Source organism: Ornithodoros turicata, chromosome 6 (assembly GCF_037126465.1).
Source record: "Ornithodoros turicata isolate Travis chromosome 6, ASM3712646v1, whole genome shotgun sequence".
Lineage (NCBI taxonomy): Eukaryota > Metazoa > Arthropoda > Arachnida > Ixodida > Argasidae > Ornithodoros > Ornithodoros turicata.
Genome location: NC_088206.1, coordinates 68,996,655 through 69,021,401, shown reverse-complemented (window position 1 = coordinate 69,021,401; position 24,747 = coordinate 68,996,655). Strand labels below are relative to the sequence as shown.

At 46.8% G+C, this 24,747-nt stretch overlaps 1 protein-coding gene across 1 annotated transcript; it reads left to right on the top strand.

Moving 5' to 3' along the window:
• The first annotated feature begins 9,046 nt into the window (after positions 1 to 9,046).
• On the top strand, positions 9,047 to 14,853 carry LOC135397210 (carboxypeptidase Q-like). Its single transcript, XM_064628624.1, has 4 exons — positions 9,047 to 9,916; positions 11,684 to 11,933; positions 12,055 to 12,155; positions 12,888 to 14,853. Exons 1-4 carry the CDS (start codon positions 9,137 to 9,139, stop codon positions 13,455 to 13,457), a joined length of 1,701 nt encoding a protein of 566 aa, XP_064484694.1. The 5' UTR covers positions 9,047 to 9,136; the 3' UTR covers positions 13,458 to 14,853.
• Positions 14,854 to 24,747: the final 9,894 nt, after the last annotated feature.

Below are 24,747 nucleotides of genomic sequence, written 5' to 3'. Positions count from 1 at the left end.
AATGGGATGATGAGTGGGGATTTTCATCGATCGCCAGGGGCGATGCTCTACCCCATCGCTGGTGGTGATGTGGGGAAAGAAATAATGAGCCACTTCACAATAAGGATCGAAGTCCTATGCTGTCGAAAAAGGTGAAAAGAGCTTTGAGGGCAGAGCGTTGGTGGACTGGAATTGGCCAGGGACCAAGCAATTTTGAGAGAGAGAGAGAGAGAGAGAGAGTCCAGCTGATTAAGAGACCCGGAGAGCGCGGTTCGGGAAGGTTGGTATGTGTGGGCAATGAAGAAGAATAAGGCTCTAGATCTTCTAGAGCAGCGCAGTGACAGGCATTGAGCAGAGTCAACTTGTCTGAAGCCGTAACGCCACTGAGCTGCAAAAGTCACACAGTGTCGCATCCAATGAATTAATGCAGCATCTTGACGTGAAGAGTTTCGTGACTTGCGAGTACTTACCAAATCACAATAGGAGATAATATTTGACTACGATACGCATACGCCATTATGGTTATTGATAGAACTCCAGGATAACAACGAAGTGCAGACCTTGCGGCTTTTTCGTGGCTGATACTGACGCAACCACAGCATCAGAGCATATTACTGTGATTCAGTAATGTTATACTCTGCTGCGTAAGGAATACGTGCACTGGCCCAATATCATATCCTGGCCTCTTATGTAAGCATAATTGCGTTTGATATTACACATGTGGGTCGTGCTAGCTTTGCGCACAACTTTGCAAAATCCGCCATAAAACACCCCCGATATCTTATCAACCAGACAACTAACTGTCCAGTCGGAATCGATAGCGAGCGAAGCCTTCATCGCAGACGTAAAGAGACGCATATCCAATCGACAACACCACTGTTCCACGAACGAAGCCAGTATATACGGAGCGCATAGTATCCAATCCAATCCCAGCACAATTAGGAACGGAGCAACTCGGCCAAGATCAACCTCGCATTCCACGGGGTAATTACGCGCGACCTCTTACCGGACGTTCGCGTGTCCAGCTTGCTCCGACCACATAACAACGGCGGTACGCGGCTCGGCTCGTAGTCCCTCCAGATAAAAAAGAAAAAAAAAAGAAAACAACAGAAACGAAGAAAGTAACGTGACCGAAGGAAGCAGACGACAGCGTCTTGCAGCGCCATGCAGGGGGCGCTGCTTAATATCGCGACCGGATGAAAGTGGGCCGTGCTGGCATTCCTGAGATATCCCGCGGGGCCTGGCAATTATTTTATCATAGCTACGGGATAAGAGGAAGGAAACAGGAAGAGAGGGAAAACGTATTGTGTTCTCTCGATCGACATGGATGCCCCCTAGTGTGGTCGCTCGGAAGCACGCGTGAACAAAGGACGCTCGTGGATATAGACTGTGATCTACTAGGGGCATTTTGTTCCTGGTGTTTATGTGGGGCTCGGCGGTTTCGTTTTTGTTTTCCACAAAGAGTGTGTCCATTAGGTTCTGATGCACATATACAGAGTTGCATGAACGAGGTGCAAAAGAGAAGTAGTATCCATGACAACGACGAAAAGTACAGCATTATTTTATAAGAGAGTACAGCAGAAGGTACACGTTTTGTGACGTGGTATGCATCACACAAGTTACAAAGTGCTATTCCATCAGTTCCTGCATAAGTCATTCATATAGCATTCGAGGATAACATAAGTGTGGGTCTTCACGGGGATCGTGCAATATTGAACCGGCGTTTAGGACTGTCGTGTTATTTCCCTTCATGATCCCGACGTCGTCCATTAGGATTATCCTGTCACATTCCTTTATAGCAATTCCGAAGTCAGCACTTGAGATAATCTTGTTACCAAAGCTGTTCCCAAGGCAATCTCTTCCCGGTCACAAGGCTGTCGTTTAGGGCCATCCTGATACATACCTTTGTGATCCCGATGTCGACCTTTAGGATCATCCTGACACCTCCTTTCATGATCTGGCCCTTTAGGATCAACCTCTTACACCCCTTTGTAATCCTGAAGCGGTCGGTTAGGACCATGCTGTTGCACGTCTTATAATCCCGAAGTCAGCATTCAGGATCATACTGATACATCCTTTCATCATGATCCCAAAGCCGTCCTTTAGGATCATCCTGATACATCCTTTCATGATCAAGATGCCAGCATTTAGGACGATCTTATTGCTCCCCTTCGTACTCCCGAAGTCAGCTTTTCCAGCCATCCCCTTACACCCCTTCATAATCTCAAAGTCACCAACCATATATCTACCATGATGCCTTCCTCCCTGAGTAAAGATAGTAAAGATAATTCGCTGAATATGAAATACCTCCTTTAATATATCCGCGTCCATGAATTAGAATACGCGTGCCGAATGCGCACATAACCCCATATCCACACAAGACAACAACCGCAACCTGCGGAATCGTCCTCGTATATGCTGCCTACGCATTTTACACGTCAGCATTATCTGAACGCGTGTCTCTGAATCCCGAATAAGGTTTCAGCTGATGGCGGATGGAACGCCCCCAGAAAATGATTTCTTAGCGCTTGTTAACAGCGACAACAACACCTTTCCTGCAGTGATAATGAGCGCGGTGTTTTATCGCCTCAGGCGATATTCTACCCCTTTCTTATAATGAAATACGAGACTACCTCGAGGGAAGCCGATTGCTTTTCTGCAGTCGCAAGACAGAAGCGTTGAGAATTAAAGGGAAGATTGAGAAGATTGCACGAATGCATCCAGCGTAGCTGCGCGGTTAAGATTTAATATTTTGCATAATTTATTTATTGTACCGTATAAACACTTTCGGGTCAAACGAATGCCTTCCGCGCCGACACTTGAACGTGGCTCGGGTTCGAATCCGGTTCGCACCGGTTGCGCTATCTGTTCTCTGATGCGTGACCCCCCACCCCACCCCCCGCCGCGGAGCGTAATGTAGGTGTACCACTCGGCAATGAGACGCCACCGAACAACCAAAGCGCAACACGGAAGCAAAACCAAAGCAGAACGGTAACAAAAATAAATATTAATATCTTCAAAAGTACATGTGCCGTGGTATCTTCGCATTACACCTCTTACTTTAAGTGACTGTTTCTGCATTTCGTACAACATTCCAGTGCGTGTAAGTGGAAGCGTTCTTGGCAGTCGCCATTGGGGCAGCCTGTTACGAAATGTCGAAGAGGATGTGCGGGGACCACCTAGGGTTCACCGCTAGAGCGACTAGAGCTGTCCCAAGCAGCACAATGTACTGAAAGTCGAGTGCAATAGGGGTGGACGGGTAGGTGGAAGGCCTTGAACAGACTCTTGAAACTAAAGAACATTGATAAGACACATACCGTCCACCCCTATTGCACTCGACTTCCAGTACATTTTGCTGCTTGGGGTGCTTCGGCCTGAGGAACGTGCAAATACCATATGGAAAAATTTTCATCCACCAATTAAGTCCCGTTGTTTTCGAGATAAACGAGATCCACAACGAATCACGCACGCACGTCTTTTCTGTATCTGAATGACGTAGGCATAAGCAGGTACAGTTCTGCGGACGATGCCGAGGTCTAAAACTGGTATAAAGGACGACCGAGAGCAGTGAGTGACTGCCGCCGAAACGTAGCTAACAACTGCTCTCTCTAATCTGTGCACCAGGGAACACAGACCTGAGGTTGCACTCGGCAGGATTCAAAATTAGTTCACAGTATATTGACCGCCAGTGGCGCATTTCAGTCTCGTCTCAAGACATTCAAGACGATCAGATTTTCAATACTGTGAAAGCATCGTCATTTTTGTCAGGGTAACCGAAAGCACTGCCCCTGCCGCAAGTTCTGCGAACTCATCAGCAAATACCTCGCATCATTATTTGGAGATTGGAGTTTCGCAGAGAAATATGTAAATCAGCGCGGCATCAAATATAGTTTCCCTTAGCTTAATAACGCTACTACACTGCAATTACAGTCAAACTCGTTTACAACGAAACCCAGGGGACAGCAAAACAAATTCGCAGTAAAGGTATTTTCGTTAAAAAGGATGTCCATTATTGGACCTATAGGGCTCCAGCGGGACCGCAAAAAAATTTGCTGTAGTGGTATTTTCGTTAAAAAGGTGTTCGCTATAAAGGAGTTTGACTATAACTGCGTTAAAAAATGGAACCTAACTGACGCTGGAACGAATGTCACGTAGTTTTCTCTCTCTCTCTCTTTCTCTCTCCTTTTTTTTCTTTTTTGTTAACAAACAGCAAGTTTGATGGCCTTAGCAACAGCGTTTCCTGATTACAACAATATGGAGACTACGCACAGCTTCATTTAAATTTCGTAAAATTCCTCATTATTTCCATCCGTTTCCGATCACGTTTTCACTTCACCAAAAGCATCCGCCATCGCGGTTGTTCGCGAAGGCTTTATAACCTCATTGCTATACGGACCTCTCCGCTGTGCAAAACGTCCCACGAGCAGCCTATTAAGTATACACTATACCACCCTCCTTTCCATACTAATTACTCTCTCATTCCCCGAACAACGGCGCTTGCCCCCAGAGTATTCGCCGTCAACCAAAAAGCCGTCTCCGAAACTGACAGCACGCTAAACATTAACACTATCCATCCTTGCAGCTTATAAACGCATTGCGCGTCACAGAGACAGCAGAAACAAGCCCTAAGCTACGCAGAGCTTTTCGAGAGTCGGAACAACTCAAAGCGGGGGCGCCTTATTACCGTAATACGCTGTCCCCTGGTTTAATTTTCCTTCTGTTATACGAGCGTTATGAAAGCTGCACTAAAACCCTTCCCTCCGTGCAAAGGACGTGCTTTAATGTACCGTCCCTCTTTCCGAATCGTCTTCTGCATTGCTTCCGTTCCGGGTTTTCTCGTTTTTGTTTCGCGAGTAGGTTGGCTGGAGCCTTATGGAACGTGCGCGTGCACTCAGTGAGGATTAAGCAGACGACGCATAAGGGGTTTATGATCAAGCGCACTGAGCATGCGCAAAGCAGAGGAAAAGGGTGAAAGAAGTTCGCAGCAAGTAGGTCATTTCGAGGGAGTGATGGATACAAACTGAAGAGGAATGTTAGTGTCGTGTTGTCTATTAATAGTAATAATTCGGGATTGTACGTCATGAAACAACTGTGACGTCACCATGGTCTGTCTATGGTACTTCGCGTTTTTCTGAGAAATTCATTTCAGTACAATGTACTGGTTTGTTTTAAAAAATCTCAAAGCGAAAAAAAGCTGCATTTTTCTTTATTGATGCATTTATTTTTGTTTTATTTCATTTTATTTTTATTCTATTTATGTATTTATATATATTTTATTTATTTATTTATTTATTCGCAATATACCAAACGCGTTTAAGCACGGTAACCTTATAGGGTCATCTTCCGATACTGATTGTAACTTCCTCTTCTTTCTTCTTTCTTCTTCCCTCTCCACTACTGTTACTGACGGACCTACGCGGCTGTCGATGCTGGTGGGCCTTATGAAGCTACCGCTTAAAAACAAGGGGGGGGGGGAATTCGTGGAACTTCATTTTACTGTGACGCATACAAACTGAAATTGTTTACTTTTCAGTATACTGAGGCTCTCTTGAGGGGGGGGGGGGTATGTTTATTGAACAAAAAAAGGGAGGACAGATCTCTCTTGAGGCAAAGGCCTGACCACGAACATTTATAAACATTCAATGTTACGCAAAACGACATCTGCAACGACGTTCAACACAGATGCATGCACAGCGCTGCAGCGATATAAACCGTTCGAGAGTGTATAAACAAGTATTCTCTTCCTGTACATATTTAACGCAGATTGGATACAAACACACACACACAGAGAAATTAAGCATAGCGGAGACGGCGTCCGTTCGCAATTAAAGAGCTGTGAAAGACCGGATAAATGGGCCGTTTCAGCCCTTTTCTTGCTCAATGAGGCAGCAGTGAGTCCTCAGAAGACGTTTCTTTCTTTCTTTCTTTTTTTTCTAAGCGGGTGTTTACGGAAGGAACTGACGCGGAAGAGACAGCGTGCGCTCTTAGCGACTTTCAAGATGCTGGAAAAAAACTGTGGATGAGGCAATTAAACGTACAGAAGGGGAAAGACGACACAAGCCCCGCACAACGCCCAGTTGCAGACTTCAATTGAGAGGTGCAACCTCAATGCACGCATTCTGGTGAGCTTCTCTCTGTTCTGTACATACTAATCACGTGTTCATACCACGAAACTCATTCGTTAGCATCATTTTAAAGAGTTTTATACATATTTTTTTTTACCTCTTCACCCAGCGCTATTGTTCGGTGATGAGGCTATCATATACCTTTTAGCAGAGTTTTTAATTTTTTTAAGAACAATTGGAATTGTAAACCTTTTTGTGGTTTTACACTGACATTTTATATATTATTTCTCTCCTTTTATTAAACATCGTACCTATTTTCAACTAGTCTCTTTTTAATTGCAGTGTTGGCACATTATGACCTTTGTTGTCGGTGCGCCACTAAAAATCCAATCATCATCAGCAGCAGCATACTTCAAATAAATGATGGTAGTTGAAGGAAAGGCACGAGAAGTGCGATTCGAACCCACACCCTCTGACTGTTAGCTAACCTCTCTGTTTAGAGAGGGTATCCAGCATGTGTGTAATTGCTAGCATCTCTGACCGGCAATCATCATCATCTTCAAGTGCCATAATTTCAATTGAAGCTGCAAAACTGTTTCACGATTTCGAGGACGTTACAGGTAGTGTTTTCGTCCCTCGTTACGACTTGCAAGGAAAAGCTGTGCGCCCTGAGTCGACTTCTCACAGGGACCTGAGCAGATATTGGCCGCGAACGGTACATTGCACACCGTCGTCCAATATCGTACACCCTCGTCCAATCGCCATGGAGATGCGTCAATACGCTATACGACAGTTTGTCTCTGCGCAGGGTGAGGGGGTAAATATTTTGGAGACGCCACGGGACGAAGTGTCCGTCCAATCACAACGAGGCAGTAATAAGAGTAGTAGTAGTAAATCGGCATGGGTCTACAGAAGGGACCACGTTGGTCTCAGCATGATAATGAACCCTCTTATTTGGGAGAGGGACCAATGGGGTCGCTCCACGGGAAATAGGGAAGAGAGGGAATCCAGGGAGCTGCGCCGACTTACTTGCATAGCGTACTGTAAATCTGCTTTGCTGTCCATTCACATCAGAGAGAGAGAGAGCCTTTATGGGCACTTTCTGTTAGCTGTTTACAATTGGGACTCCTAGGTGATCTTGATGGTGGGCACGACGCTAGGTGGTCATGATGGTGGTCACGACGCTAGGTGGTCATGATGGTGTTCGCAACATAATTTCGCATACGTTTAAGATTTTTATTTATTTGTGTCGCATTTATTTATATTATAAATTTACACAATGTGTTGTTTTTTTATCTGCAACAGAGTATTTAAAAAAAAGCAAATGAGGTCAGCATGAAGGCTGCTTTTGCAGTTGAGTAATATGGCCGGCGGAATATTTCCTCGAAGCGAGTATGTAAGTCATCTAAGATACGTACTCTTTAATGAAGGGAAATGTGAGACAGGATAAATGGAGACACGCTTCGTTGAAAGTCATTCTTCAAGCCACCTGCAATTCAACTGGGCTACCGATGCTTTTTTTCTTCTTTTTTTGTCCCTTCTTTATCTTTCTTTTTTTTTTTCTCAACAAATTCATGAGTGTATACACAATTGCATAGCTTAATTTACAATATTGGTCTTGCTCCCGTACCGTATTTCCATTTTCGAAATCTAAATCTGTACATTTTACCCCGACACTTCGAAGGCGTTCTTGGCCTTTGAACAGCATCTGTATGTGGTACGCATTGGCCGCGGTAGTCGGTGCTCCAGTTCCATCTACGGTCAGTAGTCCCGGTAGTGAGGCAGCAGGACACTGAATGCCCATTTGGGTTTTTTTCTTCCCCAATGTAGTCCCCTATGGTCTCTACGTTAAGTTGACATTCTGCTACTCCGGTTCCGTCTGGCATGCAAAGAGACATGCAACAGAGGTCAGCTGGCGCAAGTTCTCCTTTGGGGCCAGTTTCGGTAGCTTGGGACAGAAGTTTACGGAACACAACGGTGTCGCACTTCTCGATAGGAGCGACACCCTAGCGGGGTAAACAGGAACGGACACACAAACTCAGAGATGAATAGAATAGCTGGTCACCAGTTTCTTGATCGATCTCTTCCTGATATCCATGAAGCTCCGACGAAGGAGTACACACCAGCGTCGTGTTCCATAAACTTCTGTCCCAAGCTGTACCCGCGCTATTTCCGAAAAATGGTGTCCGCTTCCAAAACGCGAAACACGGAGTGGTTTCTGAGCATGCCCAGTGATGACTCCCAAATTTCATTTGGGCTCAATGCGCTTGGGGTAAAAACCATCTAATGGCGTGAGCTGATAACGGATCTTGAGCCAATACTCCTGTTGTACAGCTTGGGACAAAAGTTTACGGAACACCCGTGTGTAGCATTTTTCCACTGAAGCGACACCCTAGCAGCAAACAGGAGCTGACACACATATTGAGAGACGGAGAGAATAGCCGGTCACCCGTTTGTTAATCGATCTCTCCCTGATAGTTAGCAGAGGACCGATCCCATGAAGATCCCATCCGATCCCATACGCGGGTGCCCTGTTCCGTAAACTTTTGTCCCAAGCTCTACGAATCGAATCCCAAAGGCGCGGCTATATCTTACAGTATGCTGACACTGGACTCAAAACTTATAATTAACGATGCCACATTTCCCATTTTCACGAGAGGCTGTCATTAGCAGTGCGACGCAGCTAAAGCTGTTCGAGCAGTGTACAGAGTGCATGTGTGAGAGAAGGAAGTATGTCCTTGGACGATACAAGAGGCAACCGACATCCCTGTCCTATTTGCACACTTCTTTTTTTTTTTTTTTCTTTCTCCCTCCCACGAAAGCGCTCCTGACGAAATCTTGAAAGACGCTTTTCGTAACGAGTCCAAGACCTCCACCCTTGCAGATAAGGTCATGTCTCAGACACTTGAGCCCTCGCATATCGCATATTCGCGGCGCAAGATTGCGTGGTCTCTCTCTCACATGCATCCTTCCGCTCCAGAACTAAAACCACTTGGCGATCAACAAGGAAGTCGAAGTGAACGCGAAAAGAAGCGGATTCTCTTGTCTGCGCGGAAGGGGAGTTCTCGCACCGGTTCCACGGCGCACGGATTATGTTCAGGATGTCTTTTATGATCACCTACGTACTTCTTACATCGTACGTCAGCCCTTTCCTTTCCGAGCTGCACAACGCAACGTGGGAAGATGCGTTCAATGCATCTGGAACGACAGCAGGCCCCGAAGTCATCGATGTAGCTTCAACGACGCAAGTCCCGTACTTCGATGAAGATCTACACGGCGTGAAGGATATCGGAGGTCAAAATATCACTGAAGATTACGGATATGCTACCGTACCTACGGAAGCCGTCAACGCGAGTGCAGTGACTGAAGTCACCAATGCGACCTTTGAAGCCGTACGTTTAGCGGAAGATTTCCGAGATTTAAACGCAACCTTAGACTACGCAGATCCAGCTGAAAGCTCCGAAGAAGCGCACCTGCAGAGACTCGCGAATGAAGTCCGGTCGTACGGTCCCCTGGTGAGGAAGATTCTCGGCACTTTCACGGAAGGACCAGAAGCGAACAGGACGTACGATGAACTCGCGGACTTCGTGGACCGGTTCGGACACAGGATGGCTGGATCTCCGCAGCTCGAGGACGCCATAGATTACCTGGTGGCCGCTCTTCAGAAGGCGGGCGTGGACAGCGTGACCACGGAACCTGTGGTAGTGCCGGTGTGGTCGCGAGGGGAGGAAAAGTGTCGAATGCTGAAGCCCCGTGAGATGGATATGGACATCCTAGGGCTAGGAGCATCGGTGCCGACTGTGGACGGCGGCATCACAGCGAGAGTGGTCTTGGTGAAGACGTTCGACGAGCTGGAACGACGGAAGGACGAGGTAGAGTATGGCCGAACTGCAGGCATGGCTAACTGGATAACAGCATCCGCGTGTTGGAGCTTATACTCCAATGTCCTGCCGTGGACTGAGAGGTGGTGGGTTCGAATGCTATGACACCCGCTGTGCTCTCTGAGATTCTCCTTACGTTTCTAGGGCAGTCTTTCAGGACGGATGTCTGCACAGTTCCCCTTGAAGCTGGATATACTAACCTCCCACCCTCTCCCTTATCTGTACTCATGTATACTCTGCCCGTAGCCATAGTCTCTTTGCGCCGTACGCACGGAATAAGAAAAAAAAAAGACGAGATTAGGGCTGAGAGCAGAGAAATGTCGCGATCATGATAGGCCTAAGGAAACATATACGGAGCAACGGGGGCAATTTTAATCGTGCTTGTGCAATTTTCTGGTTGAAACTGGGGACAAAAATTCAACCGTCAGTATGACGACGTAAAGGTGCCGCCCGTAGGGCTCCTATAGTTTCGGTCTCGGTGCGCTGCTTATGGTGGTGGTCGTGGTGGTGAAAGTGCTCGCAGTTGTCGACCTCGCAGAGGTGGGCAGCGTCACGACTAACGCCCTGGAGAGAATGTGAGTCCTGGGCCGACTTCTAAGGGAACTGTGCCGACATACGTCTGAAATAAGCATCTGAGGAAAACCTAGGAAAAACCCCAGAGCCACACGAGCTACCTGTCGTGGTGGCGGCGGTGCTTCCGAAAGGGCTCGCCGTTGTCGGCCTCACAGTGGTGGACAACGTGACGTAGAGGTGACGTAGAGTGTCGTGGCTATAGCCCTGCAGCCAATATGAACGATCGTTTGGTCGGGGCGCACGTTGGTTGGTTGGGACACGACAAAAGACAAGGAGAACGTGAAATTTCCGATTGTCCCGAAACGCCCTGCATGCGCTCTGATAAACGTAGCTCGGTCGGCACCCACTCCTTCCTGCTGTCCTCTCTCCATCTGTCCCCATCTGTACGCCGGTCATAGCCACAGTTGCTTCGCTGCCCTAACACGGAATTAAAAAAAAAAAGAAAAAGTGCGGTCGCACGGCTCAGAGATGGCGCTAGGTTGGTCGTAAGTTTCCTAGAAGATGAAGCCTACTAGCGCCTCGCCACCTGCCAGCCGTTCGACTGTACCCAGTTCTTACACCCATATTCGGGACCCTTTGGGACACTCACCAAATTGAAATACGTATTCAGCTTTCCTATTCGAAACACTTTAAAGAGATAACGCTGATCCTTCAAAACTTCACGCACTCTTCTGTACTTGAGTACTTCCCTATCCGTGTATTCACACGAGCGACAGTCTCACAGGAATATTCTAGTGGAAGAAAAAGCAAAAACAATGCTTTGAGAGACGAAGTTCCATCCCGTGTTATGTGAGCATTCACGCTGTGCAGAATACCGGGCGTGGTGTACCGCGCATTTAGCAGACGACACTTAGCAGACGACACCGCCTGCGTGTTTTCCTGTCGTCTGCTACGGAATATCTTGTGGCTATGTAGCATTATATTCCCCACGGTTAGCAGTGTACGTGACGTTGAGCGCTCACGTGACAGCAGAAAGCTATGACGCTTTTCGCATCTTCTGCTTCTGGGCGAATGTCGCTCGTGTGAATACACGGTATATGGACACCGCTATTTGTGTTCTTGCGTCTTCTTTTGAGCCCGCGATGCTTCCCTTGACTCACCCTCTATAGCTCCTCCCCATATTTATTTTTTTGTGTGTGATTGTGTACTTGTTGATAACCTTTGCGGTGCGGCATACACTTTCAGGTTAATGGCAGCATCGTGGTGTTCAACCCCACCTGGAAGTCTTACGCGAGTTACTACCCTTACCGCACCAGGGGTGCCGTTGAAGCTTCTCGCCATGGAGCCCTGGCAGCTCTTGTGCGTTCGGGTACCCCTTTCTCCTTGTACACGGTGCACACTGGCGGCGTATCTTACGCAGAGGATGTGCCCAGGATACCTACGGCCGCTATCACTGTCGAAGACGCAGACCTTCTGGATAGGATACTGGCAAGAGGTATACAAACTGTGGAACGTCTTTTTTGATTGCATTGACAGCCTGGTAAAAAATAGAATCCCCTAGAGGGTCAGTGTCCGCCACCGTTCGGCGCTATAATACACTCTCATATATTTCGCAGGGCACGAAGTCATACTGCACTTGAGCATGAAAAGCAACTACAGTGAAGGCGAGTCTCGGAACATTGTAGCCGACATTAAGGGCACCGTATTTCCAGAACAGGTAAGCTTCTAGCGCATCTGTCGCATGTGTGTCGTGGGGAACGAGCAGGCCGACAGCGCCGCAGAAGCAGCACTCTCGTCTCGGAACCGGACCCGTATTGTTCTGCTCAGAGGAGACCGCCGTTCAATTCTGCGACGTCTAGTGACACCCCTGGCTTCCCGCCAACGGACAACCGACATTCTTCCCCCCTCTATGTTGAACAGAGTTGATCCCACGCTCGCTTTCCGCATGCCACGAAACACATCTCGTCAGGATGCTGCATTAATCCACCGCATGCGCCTCGATGTGGCCTTTACAGCTCAGTGGCGTTACCGCTTGAGACAAACTGATTCTCCCACCTGCTGCCACTGTGGTGCTCTTGAGGATCTGAAGCACATTCTTCTTCATTGCCCTCACTACGAACCTTCCCGAACCACACTCTCCGAGTCTCTTCGTCAGCTGGACTCTCGCCCTCTCTCCCTACCGAAATTGCTTGGTCCCTGGCCCAATCCAGCCCAGCAACGCTCTGCGCTCAAAGCTCTTCTGACATTTCTGGACACCATCGGACTTCGATCGTTATTGTAAAGGGGCTCGTTATTTTATTCCCCCCATTCCACCAAGCACTGGGGTAGAGTATCGCCTGTTGCGATGAAACTCCCCACCCTCCAAGACCGAAAATAAAGTTGTTGTTGTTGTTTGTCGCATGACGTCCACATATCAGCAAACTCTTATACCACCTTTCGTCTCGTGCAGTACGTAATAGCTGGAGCCCACACGGACTCCTGGGACGTAGGTCAAGGAGCTATGGACGACGGCGGAGGGGTCCTCATCAGCGTCCGTATGGCACAGTTCCTGCGGGAGTTCAATCTCCGCCCGAAGCGGACCATCCGCATCGTCCTGTGGACTGCTGAAGAGATAGGCTATTTCGGAGGCAGGGCCTTCGCTCAGAGGCACCAATCAGAGACGGGCAACATATCCATCGCCTTGGAGTCCGACTATGGTACCTTCACACCCTACGGCCTCACGACGTCGAGTCGCAACAACGTCACCCAAAGCATCATGCTGGAGGTCTTGAAGCTGCTTCAGCCCATCAATGCCACAGAACTGCTAGTCCGAACAGCTGGTTCCGACGTTAGATTGCTCGATAAGTTCGGCGTTCCCGTGTCCATTCTGTTGAACAGGAACGATAAGTACTTCCACTATCACCATTCCAGAGCAGACACCATGTCCATGATGGACAGGGAAGCTTTAGACCTGTGCACAGCAATGTGGGTTGCTGTGTGTTACGTTTTTGCTGACCTCGAGGAGATGCTTCCGCGATAGACAATCCGCATCGTATTACAATGGACAAGCGACCATAGAACACCGGATCTCTGAAGAAGAAGATCTCTATATGGTGTACATGTGTTTGCTGTCATCAAGTAGGATTGCACTGCATTGGATTGAAGTTGAAAGTAATATGGAGATTATGGCTCCGGCAAACTGCATTGGCTACTCCAGCTCACTTGTACCACTAAAAGGGTGGTTAAGACCAGCACAAACCACCAGGGGTTGGACCACCATCAAGTGAAACTACCTATGAGGTAGACCCTTTTTATACAACTGCTTTATTTCACGCCTTTAAAACATACAGAACCTCTGTCTTACATACCGGAAAACAATGGCTCCCAACGGGAGATTGTTACTGGGTAATAGGAAGAGTAACCCCCGAAACCCTCCTGTTCTTTCTGTTCCTCGTCTCGGGTTACTCTTCCCCTTGCCATGTACCTGCTCGTTTGCGCCCTAACCCTTTTGCCGTTGCTATACAGGGGTCCATGTAATGCTTGTCAAAATACCTCCTGCCAATATCCCTGCAACGTAATCGGAATGAAAAATAGCTTCAGTTCTAATGACAAAGTGCAATAGTCGCCATCATCACCATCGCGGGTTCCAATAAGTAATTTCGCGACGCACATTCTGTGTGGCCGTACCAGATACCTCATGGAAGACAGAGACCTTGCCGAGATATTGCGAATATACCTCTACCTGTTTGTAAACAAATGACGTCATAGTGTTCGACAGCGCCACCAATTTGGTAGAGTTGAACTACGCTCGAAGCTAGGGACGAAACAAGGTCGCGCCCGAAAGCCGCGGTCTTGAGAGGATTACGATGGTCTCTGAAAGGGACGAGACCTTCTGTCCTACTTTTCTTTCAATAGGAGGCAGCGAACAGGCGCCCATTCGTGGAACCCAGCCCTCCCCTTCCGATTTGTTTCGGTTTTAGCGTGTCTACCAACGTCATGATGACGTTCCTCGGGTAGAGGTCTGTCGGTACATACGTATATAGAATCAAACCCTGCCTCGGTGTGCCATGGGCGTTGACGACCAAGCAGCTCCAGTTGAGGAGGAAAGTGGAATGACGAAATCATGTTCTAATAAGTGTGACATCGATTGTCCAGTTTGTAAATATTGCCAAAAGTGCGATAAATTATGGGAATGTATTTGCGATGTATTTGCGACGAAATTTGCGATGTATTGTATGTATGTATGTTGTATGGATACGTATTTCTTCTTTCTTTCCTTTTGTTCAAGGTGTTCCAACGATTTGTATTTGGGGAATGCCCCCCCCCCTTCGACGGCACTATGTCAGAAATATCACAAATAAAATAAATAAATAAATAAATGTGAATTGGCATTGTGCTAGAAAAATCGGCTGCATCCGTTTTTGCATTGTGCCAAACGCGTTTCAATCTGGTGTTTTTGTCGTCATTGGCGGCAAACTTCTTGCCGGAACTCTTTTTGAAAAGCTATCAAATTTTCATTGAAAATGATGAAAGATGAAAGTCACTGAAAAAGGTTAGCCAGCTGTAGGACTCGAACCCACATCTTCTGGACCCACGCTTTCTAATGTTTCGCGAAATCTCTTTTTATAACTGCGTTTAATTACTAATTGGTTGCCGCGGTGGTTGCACAATATCAGCGTTTCCGCAAACACAGTCTGGCAACCACGTGGCGGTGGTGGCACGTGAAAGGTCACGTGACCCCCACGAAGCCGTCTGGTGTCTACACGGCGGTTGACACCATAAAGACTATCGGCGAACTGCACACAGCAAAATTCATTCTTTGCAATTTACAATTTTCCGTCATGGTGAACAATATACTATACCATGAGCTTTAAATTAGCCGGTTCCTCCAACGCAAAATGAAGGAACTCACATGGAGCACATTTCACATTTAACATGCAAAGGTACTCGCTCCGCTTGGAAAGCTCTTATACGACGTCCCTTATTCGCATATACTGGTGGAAGGGACAACATCGTTATCCTTATTCATCGCGCAACGCGCATTACGCCCGCGCAAGTCGAAGAAATGACTCCGAATCAAGTAAGTGCACTTTGCAGTACTTTGTGTCGGGTAATGGGTGGCGAATTAGGTCATGAGGCCGGGAAGCAGATCGGTATGGATGGATGGATGGATAATGGATGGAGTTTTCCAAAGAGGGAAATGATGTCCGTGTCGATGCTGCCTGTTCATATCTGTTTCTCATATCATTTCATATATTACTTTGTCGCTTCTAAGATAGGATCATTTTCTTGTTCTTGATTCCGTGTTATCGCCGCGAAGCAACTGAGGCTATATGAGCGGCGTATATAGATGTGGACAGACGGAGAGAGGACAGCGGGAAGATGTGGGGGACAGGGGGGGTTTAGTATGCGTTCCTGGGCCGACTTCAAGGGGAATTGTGCTGACATTCGTTTGGAGAGTCTTCGGAAAACCCAGGGAAAACCTCAGAGAGCACAGATCACTCACAGATCACAGAGCACTTCATCAAATTTGCACCGAAACTCCACTAGCTTTGCAGATTGCGAGAGGTATCCATTTCAATCCCATCCAATCCACTTGCCACCCAAAATGGCGCTGCCCATGTTGGATACGGCGACAAATCTGAGGATAGGTTTATCGATAGCGCCCCATATTTCGAGACTTCATTGGTCGGAAAGCTGAAAAAGTGGGCGGAGCTTCAGGTATAGGCATGACCCATTAATGGCCAGACTCCCTTTTAATATACGGCTCTGCACACTGCTGACATCATCCGGCAAGGGAGAAAGAATGCAGGGCTTGGAAGCAGACGACAATGCTGCGTGGCGTCCTGGAATCTTCCTCCGGACGAACCGCCGTATAGTATGGAGCTCTGTTTTCTCGCTCTTCGCATTTCGGTTTCGGTTCGCTATTGTCATCATTTACGAATTAATTTTATTTATTTATTTTTATTTTTTTGCAAGTAGTACAAATCGTAATATACAGACGGGGGTCCCTAGCAAGCTAGTATGGGACACCGCGTCAGTTACAACGTGAATTAACAGCTCTATACGTACATCGATACTAAAGGCTTATTCTGACCTCATCAGAATGATTAAGAAAACTGACTCGTCAGACAGATAAACCTCGTGGAGAGGTGAAAAAACGTTCCTGTATTTCACCTTGAGTTACATGTTCAGACAGACGAGAGCGAGAGCTCAACAGTTGGTCTACATAAGACACAAGGGAGAGAAGAAAGGTCACGTGGTACAGAGATCCAAAGCGTTGTACACAAACGGAAAGAAAAGAAAACGGAGCGAACCACAAACACACCGAAGCCACCCACCTCGTCCAGCCAGACCGCTGTAACGCAACCGAGTTAAACCCGACACTTGTTGTGGTTATGGCCTGTGGAGTCAGACAGGGGTTCTTCGAATTGTATCAACACCGGGGATCCCGCCTCGAGATGGGTGGCATGTTATGGTTCCCTCCAATCTGCCCCTCCGTGTATACTTCGACTGATATCATTTGGTTTGAGTACAAGAAATTCACACGCTAAGAATACAGAGCAAAGAAACGAAACCCGTGCCTTGTAAGTGGCAGCACAAGGCTATACAGAAAATGTAATAAACTAGTTAAATATAATATACGAACTATATGTAGACTGGGGCAGTTCAGAGGTTACAGGAACTGCGTCAACATACACCAATAATTTAGTGGGGTGGGATAACAAAAAAAAAGAAAGGAAAGGAAAGGAAAATAAATATTTCGTCGAGGAGTATATTCATAGATGCAGAGTGGTTTATTGGTGTTGTTGCATGAAAGGCACATGTGGTAAACACATGTGTTGGGGTGAAGAACATGTTACAGAACAATTACTGCGAATGCGACGAATGCAAAACGAATGCGAATGTTGTACTCCGTATCGAGGAGATGATGCGTGTTCGAAGTGATGCTCAACTTTTTTTTTTTTTTCGAATCCTTGCGAAGTCTCCCTTTAAGTTGAACATGACTACAGATTGAAGAGGTATTAAAAAATAGCATTACATTCGCGGAGCGACCCAGAACCTCTTTCCATTGAACCAACCCAAAAAGGTTCTATCGACAACAACCCGACAGGAAGCAAAGCCCACGGTTGCCAACATCTTCCCCGCACACTTTCTTTACCCGCTTCGCATAAATGGTGCATTCTTTTGCAGTATACGCTGCTGGAAACAATCACCGGTCTCTATATACACGTAAGAGAGCCGCATCACGTGGTGTGATGCATAGCTTGCCGTCACGCCCAGTTACTTAAAGTAATGGATGAAGCCCATCGAATATCGAAACAGTATCGCGTAGAAGACGTTTGCCCGGATGATTGAAAGTGTAGGGTATATGTTGTATGAAGAAACACTTTACGAAGAGTCCTTTTGTGTGTGGCACGTCTCTTCTTCTGCTGTGTACATTCGCTCAATTGATCCACATGTATATATCGCGAAAGTGAATGTGTACGAAGAATACGAAGAGGTGGGGGGGATAAGCGAAAGAGATATTAATTTCAACGAGTAATTTACGAGAAAGTCAGCAATGGGTGTCAGACCTCGTCAGTTACTCGTTCACTTTGTCCCTTAGGCTTTGGAGGCTGTATGAGTTGTGTTTGTCCCTACACTCTTAAAAATGAATTTCACCGCATAGCACGCTCCTAGCCAACCATGATCTCGAATGATATCGTTATCTGCCCTGATTTGTTGAAAACAGGGGGCGTACGCCTTTTCTGTGACAATTATGAACAGCACAAGTGTCACAGAAATGGCGTACGACCCCCGTTTTCAACAAATCAGGGCAGATAACGATATCATTCGAGATAATGGTTGGCTAGGAGCGTGCTATGTGGTGAAGTTCATTTTTAAGAGTGTAGATGGAAAGACACGAGTAAAGTGATTGTTAGTTGTGGGGGGATGTTTTACGGGTACCCTCACCCCCAATCAAGAAAAGGAAAAGATAACCAGATAACAGGATTAACGGTAATTAGGGTACAGGGGTAAAAGGGGGTACTTCTCCTCCAAAACGAGACTCCCTATAGACCACACTGGAATCCAGGTATCAAGTCCGCCGCACGTTGGGATGTGGGTGTGCTTGTATGTGCCTCGCGTTGAAACAAATGTATCGGCGCAATCATAGCATTATGAATCGATTAATTAATTCCACGACATAGTGTAAGCGTTGCATAGTGCAAACCTCATAACACACAGCTATCACACGATCCATCCTCCGTCCTAAGAAAGACAACCCTGCAGATCTCCTCCCCCTTCTCTTCAGAGCGCATGCGCGGACCCAGCAAGCATCCACGCAGACTGTAGTCCCTGCATTAATGATGGGTGCACTTCGCTGCGTCGGGGACACAACCCTTTCCCTCGGAGAGCAAATACATCAACTTTCCATTTGGTGGGGTTAGCTCTGTATGCGCATTATCCACGAGACATCTCCCCCTCATCATCCAAGCTAACATATTGGAAGTATACAGACTACTATCCGGGGCGGCGATGTACGGCCCCAGATGCTCTTCGGCGAATTAGGCGCGCGTGATAGACGCGGGTTTCGAACGATTTGGCCGAGACTGTTTGAGCAGCCTGCGTTTACAGTTTGCTTTCAGAATCCTTCTATATAGAATACGCCGATGAACCGACGTTATATATATTGCGCACAAATACGAGCGAGCAGAGGGTAAATGTGTTTATCTGGTAATGTATCGAGAAGGACCGAAAGGTACATCGACTATAGAGATTCAGACGGGACGGGTCAGCACGACGCACGCGCCGGCCAGGGCCAGGTTCGAGCTATACCCGTACCTCTTCGGGTCCGGACCTGTATTGTTCTATATGCATTGTGAATCCCTCGTTATTATGACCATGGTCGTTCCCGAGAATTTAGGTCATAATGCGGGATTGTCATATTAACGGGAGGGGATTTGCAGAGGTTTCACAGCATTCCCAAGGAGTATGGTCGTAAAGCGGGTATGTCAGATTATCGGGGGTCATATTAACGAGGGTTCACTGTATATTGCTTATTTCGAAAACAAGAGGCACACCGGCAGCACAATAAAATAAGAATTATTTTCAAACATTAAAAAAAAGGAAAAAAAACATCACGTTTCGGGATCCATACCGTGCATTCACACGAGCGACATTCCCCCGAAAGCGGAAGATTCGAAAAGCGTCATAGCTTTCTGCTGTCACGTGAGCACGAGCGCTCAACGTCGTGTCCTCACGTGCACTGCTAACCGTGGGGAATATCCTGCTACACAGCCACAAGGTATTCCGTAGCAGACGACAGCAAAACACGCTGACGGTGTCGTCTGCTAAGTGTCGTCTGCTAAATGCGCAGTATACGCCACTCCCTATATATTCCGCACCGCGTGAATGCTCAACTTAACACGGGACCGAACTTCGGCTCTGTGAGCAGTGTTTTCGCTTTTTCTTCCACTAGAATATTCCGTGAGGATATCCGCTCGTGTGAATACACGGATAAGGGACACATTATTAGTAGCGATGGAACAACGGAATCCTCGCGAATCCTAGGCAGGGATTCGAGATTCGGGAATCCGGAATCGCAGTGCCCCAAAATGACGAATCAAATCTTTCTTAATCCACCAACCACGTTTCTTTGTTTCTCTTTAAAATTGGCGCCTCCGAAGTCCACCTGAAAAGCCTGATATTGGCCGGCGGTTGTGTTTTCTTGTTTGTTTTAGACTGCTCTGCACTGAAAGGGTTCCAAGCAGGAACTCTCCTTACAAGTTTAAAAGTAACATATTTTTGCTTTAGATTGTTTCTTAGTTGTACGAAAAGAATGCAGACTCTCGAGAGTTAAATGTATTTTGTATAGTCGATGAACAACGTGTTAGATAAATTACATTTAGAAAGACGTATACGGGCATGTTTCCTCCCGAAAGTTACTTAATATGTTTTTCATTACACAAAGCTATCAAATTCTGCTTCAAAACACTTTTCAATATAAGTGTTGTTGTTTTTTTCTGGATCTTTAAACTCTCTTTTTTAAAGAAAGGACTCGAAAGATTGGAGACACGTAAGATTCGTGGATTCGCACAACCTTCCTTGGATTCCCATCTCTAATCATTAGGAACGAAGAAGCCGAAAACACCAATTCCTTCAGTGCCCCTTTAAAGAAGCACTATAAGTTCACCTCCCAATTTGTTTTTCTCCGCAACGAATAAAACGGAGCGAGTGCGAGGCCTCGATCTGTTTCGCACACCTTCAAAGAATCCTCCACTCCTGAAAAGAGCGTATCGGAGAATGAGGGAAGGTCGTGACGTAATGTGGTCCCCGAGCACGTGACTCGTGACGTAGAGCGGCACAGCTCAAGCAGGTATATGTGCCACGCGATGATCGTGTTGGCCGAGCGCGGCTGCTTCTTCCAACCGTATTTCTTTCTTTCTCTCTTTTTTTTATTTTTTTGTAAATCTGGTCGCGCAGCGAAAACACACCGCAGAGCAAAAATAGTTCGCATGCCGCTCTTAAAAATGAACTTCACCGCATAGCACGCTCCTAGCAAACCATCATCTCAAATGATATCGCTATCTGCCCTGATTTGTTGAAAACTGGGGGCGTACGCCTTTTTTTTGCGACACTTATGCTGTTCATAATTGTCACAAAAAAGGCGTACGCCTCCCATTTTCAACAAATCAGGGCAGATAACGATATCATTCGAGATGGCGGTTGGCTAGGAGCGTGCTATACGGTGAAGTTCATTTCTAAGAGTGTGGTGTCTCGCGATGGCCAGCTTGACGAACGAGACCGAACAGCACCGTACAGTTCACCTTCAAACAACGAATAGAGGTTACAAACATATTTACCCGCATACCCTTGCTCGAGTGCAACATCACTCAAAATAAATCTCTCCAAATCAGGCGGCGCAACTACCTCGTATTAAATCGACTGAAGAAGAACCGGTGCCCTGGCGGCGAATGCAGCCATAACACGGTCGGCGCGTAATCGCAGACGACACTTCTCCCACTTCCTGCGACACCCTGCGACCTGCGGCATGCACGTTGCCGCTAACGCAGTTTCTTTTGGTCTTCTCCCAGGAACACACCGGGAAGATAGAGGGCGCTACGTACCGGAAGTGGTGTCGCGCGACGTGCCGGTAACGAATGGCGCTGATTCCGGCTAGATAAGCCTCGGGTAGCATTAACACATACACACGTACGCGGTATGTACGGTGGATATGAGGGGGAAAACAGTCAAGGGGAATTAATGTGAGGGACATCGAGTTGTAAACAGATATACATCTACGGTGTGTAGGAAAGGACATGCGGACAAGGATATACTAATGGAACATGATTCGTTTGTCTCGGAGAACCTGGTAAGCCTGTACTCAGGCATGTACTCACAATGGGAATTCCGACTACACGCTATCTTCGACTGGGAAGCATATAACAGGAAGTAGGATTTCATACTAGAGAATTAATAACAACATAATCATAGTTTGGACATAGTCTGGTCAAAGTTTAGATTACGCAACGAATACCGCTATTTTATTTTGCCTTTTGCGCAAAAAACGAGGGAGGGACTGCAGCATTGTCAACGTTACAAAATGGATAGAGTACTTCCTTTGAACATGTCAATACTTCCCAGTAACCCACAAACGCAAACTGGTCTCGCAAATACTTCGGCATACGGGTCCAGATATTTGCGAGCACCGAATGCAAACAGATTATTCGTACACACCATTGTTTTCAATCACATTGTACACAAAGGCTAACCCTAACCTAATCAAACAACGTCTGGCATGTCCGTCCATGCGAACGCCCCCTGCCGTTCGGTTCAAAAAGCATCCCCCGAAAAAACGGAAATTTGCGAGAGCAAAAGAGGGCCACGTTTGGAAGCGTGCGTCTCGCTAGAGGCCCTCCAATCACCGGTGAAGCAGAAACGCGCCACGACTTTTCGCATCCGCGATGACAAATAGTCCCTCCTGAGAGAGCCAACCATCATGCTCAGTATCTACGCCGTTATGAGTCCGATAGCTCTGCGCCGCATCGCTTGTTCTCGTCTGCTAGCTTATTTCTGCTACTTCCGCTATATTGTTTTCCGTCTTCTGCTTCTTTCTACTTTCGGTTTCCTTTTCGTTCCCTTTCTTCCTTTTCTGCGCGAGATGAAGTAGTGCATTGGGAGTGGGTGCAGTACCGTTTACGGCATGGGTTGCTTTTGTTCGGATTTTTCTCTTTGACGTCTCGTCCAGGTACGATGCGGCGACGCCCTGGCGGGCAACGTCACGACTATCGGAGGGAAGGATCCTGCGTCCTGGGCCGACTTCACAGGAAACTGTGTCGACATTTGTCTTAATGCGTCTGAGGAAAACCCAGGGAAGACACGCACAGTCTGCTCAGCCAGTGCCCGGATTCGAACTCGGGTCATCTACACAGTCTCGGCGTGGTTCTAACATCACGGAAATCATCTTAACCAGTGTGGCGGCTACGGGCGAGGTCACGTGCTTTCGAGAACCAATAGGAAACCGGGGAATAAAATGACATTATAGTTTCGAAATCGACTGGAACAGATGCGACCGTCCCTTTTAACAACTGCATCGGTAAACGAACTGAGGGAAGACATTCTACGTATATAGAACTCTGCTCCGGCTGACGTTCACAAGGCAACGAAAAATCGCTCCACAAAAGCAACCCCGCAAGACTCTAACGTGGCAAACAACCCAGGCACGAAAGCGTACAGATCGATTGGAGGCAGGTCGTTCCAAAAATTATATTTTCCTTCCCTTCTTTGCCTACCTTACAATACGGCAGGAACATAGCGACCCCGTCAAGTGCGAATGGAAATTTACACATGAAATATTCAGAGCGGAGACTCCTGGCAACGCATCAAAAGATTCACGTGCGAGGAAAAGACGAATTCAGAGGTCGCCACTATTCAGTATGAAAAAAAAAAAAAAAAAGAAAATAGAGAGAGAGAGAGAGAGCGGGAGGGGGGGGGGGAATAAAAAGCACACCAGCAGCGTCACCGCCTGCACGTTTTTGGTTTGCGGGTTTCTCTTTCGAGATACGCGATGCTTTCCGTTGTGTGCATGCCTGCGTGTTGCTTTGAGGTTACGAACTTCTGAAAGTGCACCAGCAGAGAGCGCTCTACACAGACCTCACACAAACGAGCTTCATCGAACTTTCACGAGAACGTCATAAAGATTTGAATAAATACTCGAAATAATATAGTACTAGAATTTTTAGTTTTCATATAGTTGCCGAACGATGTGGTCCAAAGCTCTAAATGACACGTCTCCCGGTTTTGCAGACGACATATAAAACTGCAGCATTGCGAAATATATCTTCAGACGACAAGAAAGCAGTCTGCTAAAATAAGAGAGAGAGAGAGAAATCGAAAGGCAAAATTGGACCCTTAAAAAGTGAAAAGACAAAACGAAACCAGACAAGATCATCTGTTCCAAAGGGAAAGAAGCGGCAAACTCATGTCGTCTCAAAAAAAAAAAACAAAAAAAAAATGGAAAGAACGGGTATTGCGGGGTACGGGAAAACGAAACTAATCTCGCCTGCGAAAAAAAGGAAGGCGAAATAGTCTGTTACGCAGAAACTCGAATGAAAGACAACTGCGCCTACAGAAGTGGAAGATCCATTGGTTCATTCAGTGTGCCGTACCCAGTGTTGTACGCAACGCCGTGACAAGTAACGCCGTTACAGTAATCGATACTTTTTTCGGTATCGGAGCGCGGATCGCGATACCTTTTTAAATCGCCATCGGAAAAGTATTTCCGTTACAAATTTACGGTAACGCGCTCTCCGCTACGTTACCGAAATCTATACTTTTTTAGACACTATCATTTTTTTAATAGTTTTTTTGAATTCTTCTGCGCAGTGACAATACACCGTAGAGTGAAAATATTGTGCGTGATAGCTCCTTATAGACTATACTGACTTTCGAGCCATGTTGAATGTCATTTCCTTGCTTGACACGGCCGATGACACGGAGTCCTTGGGTAAATCAAGGGAACACGGCGGAAAGGAAAGAGGGTCGGCTCCTGAATTATAATGTCATATGATGTCAACAGCGGAATCGACAGACGTGCGACGATATTTCCCGAATCAATTTATTCATGGTGCATCGAAATATGAGATACACAGTGCACATGGCCAAGGATATGCTAATCGAGTAAAGACTTACCATATGAACCATATGATCACTGTCACCTGGGGTTACAGTTGTGTCCATGCCCCCTAGAAGCAACCATAGGGTACATAATTCAAATTGTACGATTCTGTTAAACAGAATAGTATTGAGGCGGACGCATGCGGTCCAGTTAAAGTTCGCTTCCGGAG